The sequence below is a fragment of the Salvelinus namaycush genome, chromosome 40 (genome assembly GCF_016432855.1).
Source record: "Salvelinus namaycush isolate Seneca chromosome 40, SaNama_1.0, whole genome shotgun sequence".
Classification (NCBI taxonomy): Eukaryota; Metazoa; Chordata; class Actinopteri; order Salmoniformes; family Salmonidae; genus Salvelinus; species Salvelinus namaycush.
In genome coordinates, this window is record NC_052346.1 from 12,626,643 (window position 1) to 12,646,745 (window position 20,103).

The 20,103-nt window shown below is 44.4% G+C and overlaps 2 protein-coding genes across 2 annotated transcripts in view; both read right to left on the minus strand.

Annotated features, from left to right (window-relative positions):
• LOC120033231 (ubiquitin carboxyl-terminal hydrolase 40-like) overlaps positions 1–12,687 on the minus strand; it is a 22,175-nt gene extending 9,488 nt beyond the window's left edge. Inside the window, exons 1-18 of the mRNA XM_038979511.1 lie at positions 11,903–12,687; positions 11,667–11,734; positions 11,456–11,569; positions 11,135–11,299; positions 10,499–10,645; positions 10,189–10,332; positions 9,906–10,034; positions 9,670–9,774; positions 9,444–9,551; positions 9,118–9,321; positions 8,839–8,974; positions 8,564–8,645; positions 8,268–8,439; positions 8,088–8,172; positions 7,906–7,976; positions 7,437–7,795; positions 7,168–7,318; positions 7,006–7,076 (exon numbers count right to left, since the gene is read on the minus strand). Coding sequence (XP_038835439.1) covers positions 7,006–7,076; positions 7,168–7,318; positions 7,437–7,795; positions 7,906–7,976; positions 8,088–8,172; positions 8,268–8,439; positions 8,564–8,645; positions 8,839–8,974; positions 9,118–9,321; positions 9,444–9,551; positions 9,670–9,774; positions 9,906–10,034; positions 10,189–10,332; positions 10,499–10,645; positions 11,135–11,299; positions 11,456–11,569; positions 11,667–11,734; positions 11,903–12,095 — 2,504 coding nt within the window. The 5' untranslated portion in view covers positions 12,096–12,687. The remainder of the gene's footprint in view (positions 1–7,005; positions 7,077–7,167; positions 7,319–7,436; positions 7,796–7,905; positions 7,977–8,087; positions 8,173–8,267; positions 8,440–8,563; positions 8,646–8,838; positions 8,975–9,117; positions 9,322–9,443; positions 9,552–9,669; positions 9,775–9,905; positions 10,035–10,188; positions 10,333–10,498; positions 10,646–11,134; positions 11,300–11,455; positions 11,570–11,666; positions 11,735–11,902) is intronic.
• A 4,524-nt stretch (positions 12,688–17,211) lies between these two features.
• LOC120033563 (small ubiquitin-related modifier 3) lies at positions 17,212–20,103 on the minus strand. The gene is made up of 4 exons (XM_038979963.1): positions 19,978–20,103; positions 18,943–19,071; positions 18,692–18,763; positions 17,212–18,434 (listed from the first exon to the last, which is right to left on the minus strand). Exons 1-4 carry the CDS (start codon positions 19,996–19,998, stop codon positions 18,372–18,374), a joined length of 285 nt encoding a protein of 94 aa, XP_038835891.1. The 5' UTR covers positions 19,999–20,103; the 3' UTR covers positions 17,212–18,371.

Genomic DNA, 20,103 nt, shown 5'->3' on the forward strand with positions numbered 1-20,103 from the left:
TTAGGAGTGTAACAGTGACAGTATCTGACCTATAGCTGCTGCTATTAGGAGTGTAACAGTGACAGTATCTGACCTATAGCTGCTGCTATTAGGAGTGGTAATAATAACAGTATCTGACCTATAGCTGCTGCTATTAGGAGTGGTAACAGTATCTGACCTATAGCTGCTGCTATTAGGCGTGGTAATAATAACAGTACCTGACCTATAGCTGCTGCTATTAGGAGTGGTAATAATAACAGTATCTGACCTATAGCTGCTGCTATTAGGAGTGGTAACAGTGACAGTACCTGACCTATAGCTGCTGCTATTAGGAGTGGTAACAGTGACAGTACCTGACCTATAGCTGCTGCTATTAGGAGTGGTAATAATAACAGTACCTGACCTATAGCTGCTGCTATTAGGAGTGGTAACAGTGACAGTATCTGAACCTATAGCTGCTGCTATTAGGAGTGGTAACAGTGACAGTATCTGACCTATAGCTGCTGCTATTAGGAGTGGTAATAATAACAGTATCTGACCTATAGCTGCTGCTATTAGGAGTGGTAACAGTATCTGACCTATAGCTGCCTGCTATTAGGCGTGGTAATAATAACAGTAACCTGACCTATAGCTGCTGCTATTAGGAGTGGTAATAATAACAGTATCTGACCTATAGCTGCTGCTATTAGGAGTGGTAACAGTGACAGTACCTGACCTATAGCTGCTGCTATTAGGAGTGGGTAACAGTGACAGTACTGACCTATAGCTGCTGCTATTAGGAGTGGTAACAGTGACAGTATCTGACCTATAGCTGCTGCTATTAGGAGTGGTAACAGTATCTGACCTATAGCTGCTGCTATTAGGAGTGGTAACAGTATCTGACCTATAGCTGCTGCTATTAGGAGTGGTAATAATAACAGTACCTGACCTATAGCTGCTGCTATTAGGAGTGGTAATAATAACAGTATCTGACCTATAGCTGCTGCTATTAGGAGTGGTAACAGTGACAGTATCTGACCTATAGCTGCTGCTATTAGGAGTGGTAACAGTATCTGACCTATAGCTGCTTGCTATTAGGAGTGGTAATAATAACAGTACCTGACCTATAGCTGCTGCTATTAGGAGTGGTAATAATAACAGTATCTGACCTATAGCTGCTGCTATTAGGAGTGGTAATAATAACAGTACCTGACCTATAGCTGCTGCTATTAGGAGTTGTAATAATAACAGTACCTGACCTATAGCTGCTGCTATTAGGAGTGGTAAAAGTATCTGACCTATAGCTGCTGCTATTAGGAGTGGTAAAAGTATCTGACCTGCTAGTTGCTGCTATTAGGAGTGGTAATAATAACAGTATCTGACCTATAGCTGCTGCTATTAGGAGTGGTAACAGTACCTGACCTATAGCTGCTGCTATTAGGAGTGGTAATAATAACAGTACCTGACCTATAGCTGCTGCTATTAGGAGTGGTAATAATAACAGTACCTGACCTATAGCTGCTGCTATTAGGAGTGGTAATAATAACAGTACCTGACCTATAGCTGCTGCTATTAGGAGTGGTAACAGTGACAGTACCTGACCTATAGCTGCTGCTATTAGGAGTGGTAACAGTGACAGTATCTGACCTATAGCTGCTGCTATTAGGAGTGGTAACAGTATCTGACCTATAGCTGCTGCTATTAGGAGTGGTAACAGTATCTGACCTATAGCTGCTGCTATTAGGAGTGGTAATAATAACAGTACCTGACCTATAGCTGCTGCTATTAGGAGTGGTAATAATAACAGTATCTGACCTATAGCTGCTGCTATTAGGAGTGGTAACAGTGACAGTATCTGACCTATAGCTGCTGCTATTAGGAGTGGTAACAGTATCTGACCTATAGCTGCTGCTATTAGGAGTGGTAATAATAACAGTACCTGACCTATAGCTGCTGCTATTAGGAGTGGTAATAATAACAGTATCTGACCTATAGCTGCTGCTATTAGGAGTGGTAATAATAACAGTACCTGACCTATAGCTGCTGCTATTAGGAGTTGTAATAATAACAGTACCTGACCTATAGCTGCTGCTATTAGGAGTGGTAAAAGTATCTGACCTATAGCTGCTGCTATTAGGAGTGGTAAAAGTATCTGACCTGCTAGTTGCTGCTATTAGGAGTGGTAATAATAACAGTATCTGACCTATAGCTGCTGCTATTAGGAGTGGTAACAGTATCTGACCTATAGCTGCTGCTATTAGGAGTGGTAATAATAACAGTACCTGACCTATAGCTGCTGCTATTAGGAGTGGTAATAATAACAGTACCTGACCTATAGCTGCTGCTATTAGGAGTGGTAATAATAACAGTACCTGACCTATAGCTGCTGCTATTAGGAGTGGTAACAGTGACAGTATCTGACCTATAGCTGCTGCTATTAGGAGTGGTAAAAGTATCTGACCTGCTAGTTGCTGCTATTAGGAGTGGTAATAATAACAGTATCTGACCTATAGCTGCTGCTATTAGGAGTGGTAACAGTATCTGACCTATAGCTGCTGCTATTAGGAGTGGTAACAGTATCTGACCTATAGCTGCTGCTATTAGGAGTGGTAATAATAACAGTATCTGACCTATAGCTGCTGCTATTAGGAGTGGTAACAGTATCTGACATGCTAGCTGCTGCTATTAGGAGTGGTAATAATAACAGTATCTGACCTATAGCTGCTGCTATTAGGAGTGGTAATAATAACAGTATCTGACCTATAGCTGCTGCTATTAGGAGTGGTAACAGTATCTGACCTATAGCTGCTGCTATTAGGAGTGGTAACAGTATCTGACCTATAGCTGCTGCTATTAGGAGTGGTAACAGTATCTGACCTATAGCTGCTGCTATTAGGAGTGGTAACAGTATCTGACCTATAGCTGCTGCTATTAGGAGTGGTAATAATAACAGTATCTGACCTATAGCTGCTGCTATTAGGAGTGGTAACAGTATCTGACCTATAGCTGCTGCTATTAGGAGTGGTAACAGTATCTGACCTATAGCTGCTGCTATTAGGAGTGGTAACAGTATCTGACCTATAGCTGCTGCTATTAGGAGTGGTAATAATAACAGTATCTGACCTATAGCTGCTGCTATTAGGAGTGGTAATAATAACAGTATCTGACCTATAGCTGCTGCTATTAGGAGTGGTAATAATAACAGTATCTGACCTATAGCTGCTGCTATTAGGAGTGGTAATAATAACAGTATCTGACCTATAGCTGCTGCTATTAGGAGTGGTAACAGTGACAGTACCTGACCTATAGCTGCTGCTATTAGGAGTGGTAACAGTATCTGACCTATAGCTGCTGCTATTAGGAGTGGTAATAATAACAGTATCTGACCTATAGCTGCTGCTATTAGGAGTGGTAATAATAACAGTATCTGACCTATAGCTGCTGCTATTAGGAGTGGTAACAGTATCTGACCTATAGCTGCTGCTATTAGGAGTGGTAACAGTATCTGACCTATAGCTGCTGCTATTAGGAGTGGTAACAATAACAGTATCTGACCTATAGCTGCTGCTATTAGGAGTGGTAACAGTATCTGACCTGCTAGCTGCTGCTATTAGGAGTGGTAATAATAACAGTATCTGACCTATAGCTGCTGCTATTAGGAGTGGTAATAATAACAGTACCTGACCTATAGCTGCTGCTATTAGGAGTGGTAACAGTGACAGTATCTGACCTATAGCTGCTGCTATTAGGAGTGGTAACAGTGACAGTATCTGACCTATAGCTGCTGCTATTAGGAGTGGTAATAATAACAGTATCTGACCTATAGCTGCTGCTATTAGGAGTGGTAACAGTATCTGACCTATAGCTGCTGCTATTAGGAGTGGTAATAATAACAGTACCTGACCTATAGCTGCTGCTATTAGGAGTGGTAATAATAACAGTATCTGACCTATAGCTGCTGCTATTAGGAGTGGTAACAGTGACAGTACCTGACCTATAGCTGCTGCTATTAGGAGTGGTAACAGTGACAGTATCTGACCTATAGCTGCTGCTATTAGGAGTGGTAACAGTATCTGACCTATAGCTGCTGCTATTAGGAGTGGTAACAGTATCTGACCTATAGCTGCTGCTATTAGGAGTGGTAATAATAACAGTATCTGACCTATAGCTGCTGCTATTAGGAGTGGTAATAATAACAGTACCTGACCTATAGCTGCTGCTATTAGGAGTGGTAACAGTGACAGTATCTGACCTATAGCTGCTGCTATTAGGAGTGGTAACAGTGACAGTATCTGACCTATAGCTGCTGCTATTAGGAGTGGTAATAATAACAGTATCTGACCTATAGCTGCTGCTATTAGGAGTGGTAACAGTATCTGACCTATAGCTGCTGCTATTAGGCGTGGTAATAATAACAGTACCTGACCTATAGCTGCTGCTATTAGGAGTGGTAATAATAACAGTATCTGACCTATAGCTGCTGCTATTAGGAGTGGTAACAGTGACAGTACCTGACCTATAGCTGCTGCTATTAGGAGTGGTAACAGTGACAGTACCTGACCTATAGCTGCTGCTATTAGGAGTGGTAACAGTGACAGTATCTGACCTATAGCTGCTGCTATTAGGAGTGGTAACAGTATCTGACCTATAGCTGCTGCTATTAGGAGTGGTAACAGTATCTGACCTATAGCTGCTGCTATTAGGAGTGGTAATAATAACAGTACCTGACCTATAGCTGCTGCTATTAGGAGTGGTAATAATAACAGTATCTGACCTATAGCTGCTGCTATTAGGAGTGGTAACAGTGACAGTATCTGACCTATAGCTGCTGCTATTAGGAGTGGTAACAGTATCTGACCTATAGCTGCTGCTATTAGGAGTGGTAATAATAACAGTACCTGACCTATAGCTGCTGCTATTAGGAGTGGTAATAATAACAGTATCTGACCTATAGCTGCTGCTATTAGGAGTGGTAATAATAACAGTACCTGACCTATAGCTGCTGCTATTAGGAGTTGTAATAATAACAGTACCTGACCTATAGCTGCTGCTATTAGGAGTGGTAAAAGTATCTGACCTATAGCTGCTGCTATTAGGAGTGGTAAAAGTATCTGACCTGCTAGTTGCTGCTATTAGGAGTGGTAATAATAACAGTATCTGACCTATAGCTGCTGCTATTAGGAGTGGTAACAGTATCTGACCTATAGCTGCTGCTATTAGGAGTGGTAATAATAACAGTACCTGACCTATAGCTGCTGCTATTAGGAGTGGTAATAATAACAGTACCTGACCTATAGCTGCTGCTATTAGGAGTGGTAATAATAACAGTACCTGACCTATAGCTGCTGCTATTAGGAGTGGTAACAGTGACAGTATCTGACCTATAGCTGCTGCTATTAGGAGTGGTAAAAGTATCTGACCTGCTAGTTGCTGCTATTAGGAGTGGTAATAATAACAGTATCTGACCTATAGCTGCTGCTATTAGGAGTGGTAACAGTATCTGACCTATAGCTGCTGCTATTAGGAGTGGTAACAGTATCTGACCTATAGCTGCTGCTATTAGGAGTGGTAATAATAACAGTATCTGACCTATAGCTGCTGCTATTAGGAGTGGTAACAGTATCTGACATGCTAGCTGCTGCTATTAGGAGTGGTAATAATAACAGTATCTGACCTATAGCTGCTGCTATTAGGAGTGGTAATAATAACAGTATCTGACCTATAGCTGCTGCTATTAGGAGTGGTAACAGTATCTGACCTATAGCTGCTGCTATTAGGAGTGGTAACAGTATCTGACCTATAGCTGCTGCTATTAGGAGTGGTAACAGTATCTGACCTATAGCTGCTGCTATTAGGAGTGGTAATAATAACAGTATCTGACCTATAGCTGCTGCTATTAGGAGTGGTAACAGTATCTGACCTGCTAGCTGCTGCTATTAGGAGTGGTAATAATAACAGTATCTGACCTATAGCTGCTGCTATTAGGAGTGGTAACAGTGACAGTATCTGACCTATAGCTGCTGCTATTAGGAGTGGTAACAGTGACAGTATCTGACCTATAGCTGCTGCTATTAGGAGTGGTAACAGTGACAGTATCTGACCTATAGCTGCTGCTATTAGGAGTGGTAATAATAACAGTATCTGACCTATAGCTGCTGCTATTAGGAGTGGTAACAGTATCTGACCTATAGCTGCTGCTATTAGGAGTGGTAATAATAACAGTACCTGACCTATAGCTGCTGCTATTAGGAGTGGTAATAATAACAGTATCTGACCTATAGCTGCTGCTATTAGGAGTGGTAACAGTGACAGTACCTGACCTATAGCTGCTGCTATTAGGAGTGGTAACAGTGACAGTACCTGACCTATAGCTGCTGCTATTAGGAGTGGTAACAGTGACAGTATCTGACCTATAGCTGCTGCTATTAGGAGTGGTAACAGTATCTGACCTATAGCTGCTGCTATTAGGAGTGGTAAAAGTATCTGACCTGCTAGTTGCTGCTATTAGGAGTGGTAATAATAACAGTATCTGACCTATAGCTGCTGCTATTAGGAGTGGTAACAGTATCTGACCTATAGCTGCTGCTATTAGGAGTGGTAATAATAACAGTACCTGACCTATAGCTGCTGCTATTAGGAGTGGTAATAATAACAGTACCTGACCTATAGCTGCTGCTATTAGGAGTGGTAATAATAACAGTACCTGACCTATAGCTGCTGCTATTAGGAGTGGTAATAATAACAGTACCTGACCTATAGCTGCTGCTATTAGGAGTGGTAACAGTGACAGTATCTGACCTATAGCTGCTGCTATTAGGAGTGGTAAAAGTATCTGACCTGCTAGTTGCTGCTATTAGGAGTGGTAATAATAACAGTACCTGACCTATAGCTGCTGCTATTAGGAGTGGTAATAATAACAGTATCTGACCTATAGCTGCTGCTATTAGGAGTGGTAACAGTATCTGACCTATAGCTGCTGCTATTAGGAGTGGTAATAATAACAGTATCTGACCTATAGCTGCTGCTATTAGGAGTGGTAACAGTGACAGTATCTGACCTGTTAGGTGCTCCTGTAGCTGCAGCTCCGCTATGGCCCTCTGTTTCACCTCACACAGCAGCTAGAAAACAACACACACATATTAACATACTAAACACATACATGAATATACTAAACACACATACCACCGCCACACGCACTTGCTAGCTCACCATGTTTCCAGAGGCAGGGACCTTTGCCCTCATCCTCTCCTCCTCTTCCTCCCCTCTTTTTCTTCTTCTCTCTGGTTGGTATTCCACCTGAAGCCAGCGACAGTCTGATGGTGTTGTCACGGTTACCATATCACCACTCATACTGAACACACTGGGAGAGAGAGAGACATTATACACACAGCCATAGCAAACACACCAACTACACCTCATGTCTGTCACTCACTTACGCAGACTGACACACTGCTGCACACACACACCACGCTGCCCACCTGCTGTCCTGTGTCTGTGGCTCCAGCACCAGCAGTGCGTCTCCATCCTTCAAGGCCAGCTCCTTCAGGGTCCTCTGCATGTCTCCAGGAGGGAATACCTTCCACCCGCTGGCCCCTCCTCCCTCTCCTCCCCTCTTCTCCTGACACAGGAGGCTCTCCTGTGGCTCCCCTAATGCCTCCCTCACCTCTCCTAGAGTCACCCTCCCTGCGAAACCCCTCGACTCCTTCGTCAGCCCCGAGCCTCCTTCCTCTCCCACTCCTCCTCCCTCCCCCTCTTCTTCTTCTCCCAGAGAGGGGCGAACCACTGTCAGCAGCACTGGTTCCCACTCGGCTCCTGTTTGGACAGTCGCCCCACAAACCTGAGGAAATAAAGGGGATATGATATGACCCGACAGCCGTTTTGGTTCTAGGACGTCCAGTAGCAGTTTGTACAACGGTGGAATGTGTTGATTCGATTGTGTCTCCTCACCTCTCTGCCATTCCACACAAACAGATCAGTGCCGGTCAAGATGCCTGCACTGTAAAGAGACACCTCATCATCTGAAACACACACGTACTAAAGTTCAGTATCAACTCTCACAGAATGGACAAGCTGCAAAAGTGTGTGTGTTTAAGTGTGTGTGTGTTTATGTGTGTGTGTGTGTGTCTCACCTGTGAGAGTGTTGTAGAGGTGAAGGCCGGCTGGCAGACTTCTGGCCACAGTCAGAGCCATATCCCCCTCCCAGAGATCCTGCTTCTGAACACACACACATACACACAGGTTTGAGCTTTTTGCTCAGTGCCATGGCGGCATTAAGGAAGTGCGTTAATGAGTCGGAGTGATGACGTCACCTGGTAGATGATCATTCGCAGGTCTCCTACGGTCCTGCGGCGGTCGAAGGTGAGGTTGGTGGCCTCTTTCTGCTCTATGCTGATTGGCTTAAGAGCTCCGTTCTCCAACCTATAGCGCGGCGCTAGGTGGAGACGCAGCTCAACACTGTTATTGCTGGCATCAAACTCCTCCCTATAGCAGAGTACACACACACACACACAGATAGCCGCAAAACATTGCAAAATACAGTGTTCGTTTATGTGTGTGTGTGTGTGTGTGTGTGTGTGTGTGTGTGTGTGTGTGCACACGTGAGTACCGTCTCTGTTGTAGTCTTCTGTTCTCCTCTTCAGCCATCTCTAAGAGGTGAGAGGGAACCTGATACCCAGGATTCCTCAGGGCTGCCAGGGGGAAAAGCTCATTTGAAAGACTGTGTACGTTTTCATGTCTCTCCTTCACCATCTCTCTTCCTCTCCCACTCGCATCAAGTTTGGATGTGGCTCTCCTTTTCTTGCGCTCACTCACTCTCTCCCTCCCTTTCCTTCTTACGCCTCTCTCCCACACACAAACACCCCCAAACAAACACCCACACACCTCCAGAAGGCCTGCGTAGCAGTGTCTTCCTATAGAACAGCATGTAGGCACTCTCCTTTCCCTGGTACATTTTCTCTACGTCTCTCTCATGGATCGATGTCACTGTGGAGTCATTCAGATCAAACCAGTGGCTGCCCTGTGGAGAGACGGAGAGAGGAAGAAAGATGCATGGAGATTCAGAGAGAGACAGAAAAGAGAATTAAACATAACCAATTGCAGCATCAACATAACAGACACACCATCATTAAAGCAGAACCATGAGCGCTCTAACTAGTGTACCTGTGGTTCTGGTGCCATCTCCAGTCCTAGTTCTAGTTGGGGGTTGGCTGTGTTGTTGTGGACTGGGTCTGGGGTAGAGCTAGAGCCAGGGGTTGGGTGGGCTGGGCTGGAGGGCTGGGTCACCGGACTAGGGGGGTTGGCTTTCAGGGCCACCCGAGTGCCATTATTGACCAACACAAACACATCACTGTGGTTCTGGAGGAACTGCAGAGGGAGAGAGGAGGCAAGAGGGAGAGGAGGATGAGTGGAAAGATAACATGTAGAACGATGTAGAGGAGATAAGGAAAGCGAAGTGTTTATGTGACGTTGTGGAGCTCTTGTCCTACCTTGCTTATGGGGCCGTGGAGTTTCCTGTACTTTTTGCTCCAGGAAGAACCGATCTTGTCCATCAGTCTCTGGCCCAGCTGGTCCAGCAGCACACTCCTGCTCTCCTCCTACAGGCCAGGATGGGAACACCACCACATTAAGATCAGATACAGTCACTGGACCTACTGATGATGTGGCCCGTGGTGCTCTCGTTCCATTGGGTTGAACCAGCATGCTTTGCGTTACCTGGGCTATTATGGAGGAGAGTACAGATAGAGGGTCGTCTTTCTCCGGCTCAGTATACGCTCTCACTTCCTTCTTCTTCTGAACCTTGGGTTTGGTATCCTCCTCCTGATACAAACGCACGTGCGGAAATACAGAGACACACACTTCGCTATTAGCATATTTAGTGACATACTCTAAGCCTCGATTGTCTGATATGCAATTATTGTTCTCTCCTCCTCCCTCCCGCTCTCTCTCACCGGCGGTTCCCACAAGCCGAGGTGGTCCATGTCTTTGATGTAGACGTGGTAATGGCCGCCATAACAGCCTCCCTTATGAATGATGACAGAGAAGAGTTCATAGGAGTACTCCGAGTCCTCGTCTTCAGTCTGGGAGAGAGGGTAACATAGCATAGTCATTATAATGCGACATAACATGTTCTTAAATGGTTTGACATTGTATGTACTCTACATGACTTAGTTAAAACAAGAGTAAGTGGCAGTGAAGCAATGCAGATCAATGTGGGTGGAGGTTGTCCAGTACTTGTTCACAGAAGGGCCTGAGGTTGATGGTGAGAGGGAAGGTGTAGCGACCAGTCTCCTTGTAACGCTCGCACCTGGCAAAGTCAAAGTTAAACCTCAACAGAGACACTGTCAGGAAGGGAGGGAGCTTCCTCAGCTTGGCAGACTGCAGAGGGAGAGTTAGAGGGAGAGGGGGAGAGGGAGAGAGAGAGAGAGAGAGAGAACGAAGGAGAGGGAGGGAAAGATGGAGCAAGGGAGAGAGAGTTCTGGAATCAGTACCAATTCTAGAGTAAACAAGTACAATTTAAATCCATGCCAATACTCCTACTAACCTTAGCAGCAGTGACTAGTTGGTCACACTGGCCACAGCGGTAGAGGTTACTGCCTTCAAACATCTCCTCTTCCACAAACATGTCCCAGAGCGCCCCTTCCAGGCCACACACACCACGTACACACACCGTCAAGTCCAGGAAGTCCTCCTGAGAGGGAAAGAGAGAGCCAAGAGAAAGAGGTGTAAGCAACACAAAGATACACGCAGGTACAGATAAACACATGTACCAGTGTTATCTCAATCTCTTCATTCGATGACTCAATCATGGACACTCTTACTGATAGTTTGGGCTGCTTTGTGTTATGTATTGTTGTCTCTACCTTCTTGCCCTTTGTGCTGTTGTCTGTGCCCAATAATGTTTGTACCGTTTTGTGTTGCTACCATGTCGTGCTGCTGCCATGTTGTGTTGCTACCATGCTGTGTTGTCATGTGCTGCTGCCATGCTGTTGTTGTCTTCGGGCTCTCTTTATGTAGTGTTGTATCTCTTGTCGTGATGTGTGTTTTGTCCTATATTTTTAATCCCAGCCCCCGTCCCCGCAGGAGACCTTTTTTTTGCCTTTTGGTAGGCCATCATTATGAATAATAATTAGTCCTTAACTGACTTGCCTAGTTCAATAAAGGTTAAATAAATAAAAACCTGTCTCTGGCTGATGTTGCCACACTCTTTGCAGAGAATGCTGTTGACAGTGGTGCCATGGTAGAGGCGCTGGATGAACGCACTGCCGCTGGTGTCCACCAGGGAGTGCTCTAGGGCACTGAACAGAATCCTGTTCAACTCCTGCACATCATGTTGCCTGCTCTCCTACGGGAGAGAGATGAGAGTGGTAAGCAAAATACTATAGGAGAAAGCAATGTAGCATTATATAAAGCAAGCCTCATTCTCTAGTTTAGTCCCTGCGTCACATACACCGCCATTCATACACACGCTCGTTCACATGCTCGTGTTCACACACACTACCTCGCTGTTGTTCCATCCGAAGCTGTCAGTGAGATCAGCAGTAGAGGCACTCTGTTGGTCCACCAAGAGTAGACGAGCAAACAGCCTCTGGAGCTCCAATGGAATAACCCTGACCTGAGGGACAGAGTTAATGTACTACTCAAACACACCAATACAAATAAAGACATGCACACAGTGAGGAACACACACACTCCCATGGTTGGTTCTTTACCTTGGCCTCTGGTTTGTCTTTGTCCTCCAGGCAGCCCAATTCCTTTGGACCCAGACTGAACAGCTCCTCTACACACACACACACACACACACACACACACACACACACACACACACACACACACACACACACACACACACACACACACACACACACACACACACACACACACACACAATTTCAAATACAGTATGAACCAAAGACAGAACACCAAGTGACCTGACTTGACCTCTCACCTCTGAACTCCGGGGTGAAGAGCAGGGTCTGGAGCAGGGAGTTGAGGTAGCACGTCCCTCCCTGGTTTTTAATCCCACTGAGGTTCACTCTTCCCCGGGGTGAAGGTGGCTCCCCTTCCCCCTTTACAACTTTACCTCCGGAGGGAGCCAGAGAATATCCCTCCCCCTCTTCCTCGAAAAGACTCCCAAACATGGCTGGGCATGCGTCTGTGTTTCTCTTTCTCTGTCCTGTGAAACGCACCTTCCGGGGACTGAATTGTATGTCTAATTGTGTTCACGATCGCGTAGCTAGCTAACTAATAACTCCTCTTGCTATCTCATCTTGGTCTTGCCTAGCTCTCTGTTTATAGTAGTGGGACTGACTCTGAAATAAGACGACTTTACAGGGGTAAACATAGCTATGAATAGAAAAATAGTGTGTTCCCGTATTGTGCTCGAGTTATAGCAATTATTGTAGTGGTTAACAAACAAGCTATACAATCATTGCCTTTACAACACGAGTTAATTTAGTGTGAACTGAGTTTACAACAGCTAAATTTGGACCGGCGACAGACAGCTGTCCTACCTGGCTATCTGACTCGTTAGCTATCAAGCAAAACGTTTTTCAGCGTTCCTGACGCAAATAGAGCTTTAACTCCAGAAATATCCTGATGCTTTTTTGGAAAGTTATACTCGAAACCAAACTCTGTCTACATTCCTCTGTTTTAAATAATAGAAAATACGAAAAAACGTAAATAAAAACACCATTGATGAACAGTGCGCAGCCATAATGTCCAAAGGGTAGAGTGGGGCATTGTGGTAGTTGTAGTGTCGTTTTAAAATCACAGGTTGGCACTTCGGCTGAATAAACTACATGTCCACCAAGTCTTCTCTTCGATTTTGCAAGAGCATCAAGCCTCTTGTAGTTTTTATAACATGGCTTGTCTGTCATCCAGTGGATGTCTCAAACACACACAACAGATAAATCTGAACTGAAATGTGATTTATTTTCTGCTGGTAATCTTAAAGGTTCATACGTGGCTACAAACCTGCTGGTCTTTTAACCACCTGTTCAGTTGTTGTGTAAAGGCACTGACACTAGCCAGACATTTTAAAGGGATACTTTGGGATTTTGGCAATGAAGCCCTTTGTCTACTTCCCCAGGGTCAGATGAACTCGTGGATAGCATTTTTGTCTCTGTGTTAAGAATTCCCTGTCGGTGACTGCACCTCACAACCCTGAGCAAACTCCCCTCCCCATCCCCCACAACCAGCGCCTGAGAGTCTAGGGGGAACCATAAACCTGCCTCTAAAACTCTGACCTGTGCCTTGATAGGTTGCTAGGGAGGTTACTAGGGGGCAGGACATCTACCCATCCTCTTGACACTGCAGGTCACACAATACTTGCAGTCTCCCTCAAGCAGCGGCAGAGAGCAACATCTGTCTCTGCCTATCATCAACTGGACTCACTCATATCTCTGGACTTGTGGGATGGTGTGTGTGCCCAAAGTGAGTTGTGTGACATGTATATATTGTTCTTAATAGTTAGTTGTTGTTGTTGCATTATGTATAGCTTGTAACCTGTAAACATGTTCAGGGATTATATGCCATTTATACAGACCTTTATTACTGTTATTATGCTCTTGTGTTATCGTATGTACAGTATATTCATTGCCTTTCATTTCCTTCAACAGAACTACTACCATTCCACTACCCTTCCCACTTTTCATCCCCATGTTCATCTTCCTCAGTGTGTTTAAAGTTCCTGTGTGTTAACTCTTGGGCAGCTTTATTACCCTCTAACCGGGGACGGTGTCAGTGAGTTACAAACCAGTAAAATACCTCAAGCCAGATCACTCTCTTTCACTCTGCATCCAGTAGTTAGAAGTAGTTTCACACCCCAATGCTAACTAGCGTTAGCGCAATGACTGGAAGTCTATGGTATCTACTAGCATGCTGTAATGCTGCCGCAGGTGTTTCGAACCCCTGGCCCTTACCTTAGGGGCGACAAGGCTGACCTTCAGGGTGGTGACAATGGAGAACTCTCTGGGGAAGAGGTGACAGTTGACGAGGTGCTGGGAGAACGGGAAGTCCAGGGAAGGGTGAGAACGGGACAGAGGGACACCCCTCACACCCCCAGACTGGATCAGATGCACCCCCCCTCCTGTTACCCCCCTCGCCCCCCCCCCCCCCCCCTGGGGAGAACACGGGACAGAAAGTCTAGGGGGAGCAGGTCTACGGGGAAAGAGAAAGAATAAGAAAGTGAGAGAGTGGGAGAGAAAGAAACAGAGATAGAGAAAGCAAGAAAAAAGAGAGAAAGAGTGAGAAAGTGAGGAAGAAGGGGAGAGAGAGAAAGAGAGGGGGAGCGAGAGAGAGAGGGGAGAGAGAAAGAGATAGTTAGCATTTCCTAAATAGTGGGAAACTGCTTTAGGTGGTGAGAGCAGCAAGATCGTGTGTTGTAGTTTCTTGAGTATTCATGATATCAGGTAAGGTTAGTCAGAGTTTACGGGGTGGCTGGGAAATGTCTGGTAGGTTATTGGCATGATCTGTACATACGTGTAGAATAATTATCTACGTGCAGAAGAGTTATCTGTGCATGAGTGATTTGCATCAAAATTTGGAAAATCAAGTTAAACACACCAAACACTCACACACATGGCTGGTATCTGTGTTATACACAAACACACACACTCACACAGTGGTGGAAAAATTACTCAGTTGTCATACTTCAGTAAAAGTATAGATACATTCATAGAAAGTGACTTGAGTAAAAGTAAGTCACCCAGTAAAATAATACTTGAGTAAAAGTCTAAAAGTATTTGGTTCTAAATGTAACTGCTAAAATATACATAAGTATCAAATTTCTTATATTAAGCGAAGCAGACACCACCATTTTCTTGTTTTTAAAATGTACGGATAAACAGGGGCACACTCCAACACAGACATAATTTACAAAAGATGCATTTGTGTTTAGTGAGTCTGTCAGATCAGAGGCAGTAGGGATGACCACGTGTTCTCTTGATAAGTGTGTGAATTTTCCAGTCCTGCTAAGCATTCAAAATGTAACGAGTACTTTTGGGTGTCAGGGAAAATGTAAGGAGTTACTATTTGAACTAGCATCCCTACTGCATGCAAACAAGAGAAAGAGATAGTGTGTTTAAAGCCACTCTACAGTATAACCTGAGAGAGCAGCTATCTGACAGGAAGTACAGTGTTATGTGTCACAATCAAATGTGTCCCTGGATAGGTTACAACACCCACACACACGCAGATATTTTCATAGCGCACTTAATAGAATAATGTACCTCTACATGGTCTCCATGTCTCTGCAACTGCGTTGATGACCCTTAACCCGAGAAACAGCAGCAAAGGCAACAGCAGCATCAGAGATGACATAACAGCTTGCTCCAGCCAATCGCAAGCACTGCGACTGATCCGAACGCCAATTGACGCTCATCTCCAACACGCGTGTGTGAGTATGTGTAATGTAGTGTGTACGTTTGTGTGTGAGGTGTGTCTAGATGGTCCTTAGAGAGTGTGCGTAGGAAGCACCATCTTCCAACAGAGAGTCCAGATGACAAAGTGAAGCCTGGATCTAAACTACTCTACAACATCTGACTTCAGCCAAGGCAGACAGGCAGGCTCCGAATGTGTAATCATTTCACAGAGTAGAACGGAAGCCAACTGTGTCTCTCACATACTCTGAGTGTGTGAGAAAGAGAGAGAGCAAGATGAATACCCAAGGCGGAGTTGTTTGGGCTATAGATACAGAAATAAAGAGCTGTACTACAAAATAGCTTTACATTAGATAAACACCATAAAGAGTCAAAGTAGTCATTTTTAAAAGGAAAATAAATACATTTGAAAACATACATACCACCAGTGACCTCTGCTCCACCTACAGAGTGCTTGATACCAGCTAAGCTATTACCATATTAACCAATATCCCTGTTATTAGGACCTTTATTATTGTAGTAGCTGAGGAGTGAATGATTGTGCGTTGTGTTACTGTGGCGAGTTAATTTACATAAGACACATGTTTTCATAACAGATTTGCTCATATTACATTCTGAGAAAATGTAATAAAAATTGTAGAGGTGAATTAGGTACAACTCTCAGGTGCGGACCCGGGAGGTTGGACCAATGTGTGTCTGTGTACGTGTGTATTTCAGCCATGCCCAGGCTTCAAATAGCTATTCCGATACAGATCAGGGAGAGAAAGGAGGGGTGTTCACTCTGTTATACACCTTTCACTGCTCTATTTTTCCTTTTCAAGACCACGTTTGTGTGCTTTGTTGGATCACTGGGCAGGAGGAAGGTGTCCTATAGAGACTAGTCTAGTGTGTTTCTCCTAGCCATTTATATTGAAGACTACAGGATCTGACAGGATCATGACATAACTTTCTCCCTTCTTGTATCTCTATCCCATCAGGCTATCAATCGACTGTGCTTAATCTGACTGCATCAGCCAATCACAGAGCGATCTAACATCCTGACAGATGGCTGACCGCAAGCACAGGTGTAATAAAAAAAGGGAGATCTTCAATTGGTTTTTGTTAACTCCTCGGTCCTCTCCTCCTTTTGAAAAAGGTCAAAGGTTATGGAGAAGAAACAAATGCAGTTGTATTAAATTATTCTCCTTTAGGATGACGTTTACAGAGGAATCCAAAATACAAGTTCAAAGTGGTAAAAATGAATTTGAATGTATATCGTTTTTAATTGTGTGAATCTAGTCCTCCGAGAACACAGCAGCTTATTCAAGGGAGTGTAGTGGATTTCGGCAGAGGAGATTTCAAGAATGTACTTGTGCTTCCCCCATGGGAGGACTTCATCAAGGACAGAGGCAGACTCCTCCATTCACCTAATAACGAACCGACACGGTCCTCAGCTGGTTTCCGGGTCACGGAGGACGGGCTTTGGCCAAAATAAGAATCTAATCACCGCGGCCCTTGTCATGATTAAACGCTTGAACAGAAACATGCAAGCACACAAATACAGACACTCAGGATATAGTCCCCACTTTACTTCTGCTGAACTGGGACCTGGTGATAGAAAAAGGGAAGACAGGGATGGGGAGACAGACAGACAACTGTGTACCAATAGACAGTAGCACCCCCTGCTGGTCTCTTTATGCAGCTGTGAAAACATTTCAGTGACCATACTGTGAAATACTGCTGGATAGGGTCTAACATATACACAATAGGAAGAACATACACAACTATAGACAATACATTGAAGATACAATCCATGATTCGCATGTGTAACCGACAGTCCACTGAATGAGCCCGTTTCTATCTCACACACGTTTAAAGGAGGAGCTGGACAGGGAGCCTGAGTACCAAACTATATTTATTGTTTACAGTAGTAAAAGACGCCAAACAATGTACAAATCAGTAGAGAAACCAAACTTATACCATATGACAAAACTTGTGGATAAAGAACATAACTGCCCCTCCCCTTATGCTCCAAGTAGACGTAGCCCCTAAACACAGATCTAGGATCAGAAAACCTTAACCACCCAAAAACACTAATCATTACGGGGATGCAAATTATATGACCCGGTATCAGTGTTTAAGGATGACTTCTCCCTCCCACCTTAAACCCCCACCCAAAAACAGATTCACTGACAGGGTTGCTGTAAGAACAGACCACTGAAAAAAAGAAAAAGAAATTATCCCATATATGGAATATTTCCCTTTGACTGCCTTCTAAAAAAACTAGGGGTGCATCTCAACAATACAAGTAGCTTCCTTGTGACAAGGGGTCTCCCCTCCTTTCTTGTAAAACTGACACTAAAGAACTGGACAGGTGAAAGCTTATTCCATGGTCAGCATCCACCTTAGCCTGAATGTTCAGATCGGTGCCAAATGAAGGAGGCAACATAAGACTTGAGATGCACCCTTGGTTATTACCCTTGAAAAAAACTAGGGCGTCCCCCATGTCAAACCATTGGAAGGGTCCAGAAGCCACCCCTAACCCCTTTGTAGATTTGAGGTGTTGGATAAATACAAAACACTACACAAGTTGCTTAGGTGTAGGGGGTTGTTTCTAGATCAAAACCCATGATTCTTAGCATTGGAAAGACCCGGAAGCTGTCCAAGACAGTTGAAGAGATCAATGTTGACCAAGACAGACATTTGAGGGGAGCCCCCCCCCCCAAAACTGCACCAGACATCTTTTAAAATAAGAACAAGGAAACACAGACAACGGGGAAGCCTCAAAGTAGAAGTTGCCCCTTACCACAGATCTAGGATCATGTCATCTCCTAAACTTAACCTCATCCAATATGGGGTACACTAATAACTGACCTTAATAAATCAGTGTCTAAGGGGCAAATTCATCCCACTCCCACCCCTCTGGACAAAACCAAGACAGACATATTTTTAAAAAACAACAACAATGGAACACAGAAGCTGAAGAGTGACTGGAGAGGAGCAGTGGGCATGGTTTGGGTATGTCAATCACTGTAACGGGGGGGGGGGGGGGGGGGATTAGCAGAGGCCGCCTGTCTGCTGTTGGAAAACATCTATGGTGTCTTCATCCTCCATCTCCAGCTAAAGAGAGAGAATTAACATGTGTGAGATGGAAGGAGAGGGATCTAGTAAAGAGTGATTCCATGAGGGGGAGATGTAGTGGGAAGTACTGTGAGAAAGTAATCAAGTTCATTGAGAGCAGATGTGCTTTAGTTGAGAGAAGGATAATGGCTTCAGAGAGGCTGTGCTTTAGAGTGATTAAGAACGAGATAAGAGAAGTGTGAGTAGAGGGTGTTTATAGAGAATAGAGAGAGCTGCCAATTGTCTGTGCAGTGTACCTGTGAAGGTGTGTCTGTCTCGTTGATTGGCTGTCCGTCAAACCTGAACCTGATCTGCCTTATCGAGAGCCCCTGCAGGAGAGAGAGGACACATTAGAAATACATGGAACAGATATTCCTCTAGTATTAGGAATCAGGTCAGCTCTATTGATAATATGTCTATGAGCAATGTTCAGTGTGCCCCTGCTCCAGTCTTCGCCATTGAGGCAGCAGGTAGGAGGGCAAGGTGTCTGATTGGCGACTGTGCTGACCTGACGTTCGCAGTAGGCCTTCATCAGTTTGCTGAGCGGAGTGTGTCTCTTGATTTTGAACTGAACCACAGAGCCGTCCTGACCGGCTACCTTTAAGTTAATGTGGTCGTTCTCAGTCTTCACGCCCTCCTGAAACACAACCAAACAGCAATTAAAAGATTAACAATGTAGTTATTCAGTCTTCAATGCTTCTCTGTCTTGGAGAGGCAAACAATTGATGACTTGTACAACCACTGTTAGGCCTCATACGTCTCTGGTAAGATCGGGACATGGGGTAGGTAGTGTTCTTGCCCTGTGAATTAGGGTTGTTTGTGGGTGGCACTGGGTCTGGGGAATGCGCGGAACCTGAAGGCTGTAACTGAGGCAGCCAGCTACTAGACCCAGGCGTTATCCATAGCAAAATCCACGTTCAGCTTGTCCTAGTACCTCAAATATATATATCCAAATACTGTATCAATCAGTGGTTAGGAACCATTTCGTACAGACCACTTATGAACTAGCTAGCTATACCTGGTCTTACCGGCGCCTGGCCAACGCCATGCGTGTTTACTGGCCTAAAAGATAAACAGTGCAGTAACTAATTATGTTAATTTGGCCATTTCAATAAGTGGTTGCCGACGAATGCATCTAAATCACTCGAATACGGCTTCCAAATGGTGTCACATTTTGTGCCGCTTTTCTTGCGGCGTTTAGCTAGCTAGCGGCTAGCGTGGTATGGCTTCCACAAAGAAAAACCCGCAAACGCTATCGGTGTATTCAACTTCGAAATGTAAGTGGTAGTTGTTACAACAATTCTATTTTCTGGTCTTAATATTTCGTATAACAGTTCTAATAGCCTTTATATCTGATAAACTTAGATATATCGTATCCGGAGGCAGGACTCCATTCATTTAACTACGAAACAAACAGTGCGCCGATTCAGACAAACGTGCAAACCGGGCCATTTTTTTATTGCATATTTCAGGCGCTATTTGACATTAGACTGTTTTAATCACCTTAAATACCCATCATATGTTGATAGACGGCTAGCCTTACCTTTGGTTTCTCCTCCGACATTTTGATGGGTTTTCTTTAAAGGATTTGCGGGTTAAAATGCAATTTTGGTTGTGTTTTCGTTTGCACCTCTTTAAGCTATATGCTCTTCTCCTCCGCAAACACGGG

Coding starts and splice junctions, on each gene's coding strand:
- LOC120033563 (XM_038979963.1), bottom strand. CDS start 19,998: ATGTCGGAGGAGAAACCAAAG. Junction 18,764..18,942: donor AGGCCTACTGCGAACGTCAG/GTCAGCACAGTC, acceptor TCTCTCCTGCAG/GGGCTCTCGATAAGGCAGAT. Junction 18,435..18,691: donor AGACAGACACACCTTCACAG/GTACACTGCACA, acceptor CTCTCTCTTTAG/CTGGAGATGGAGGATGAAGA.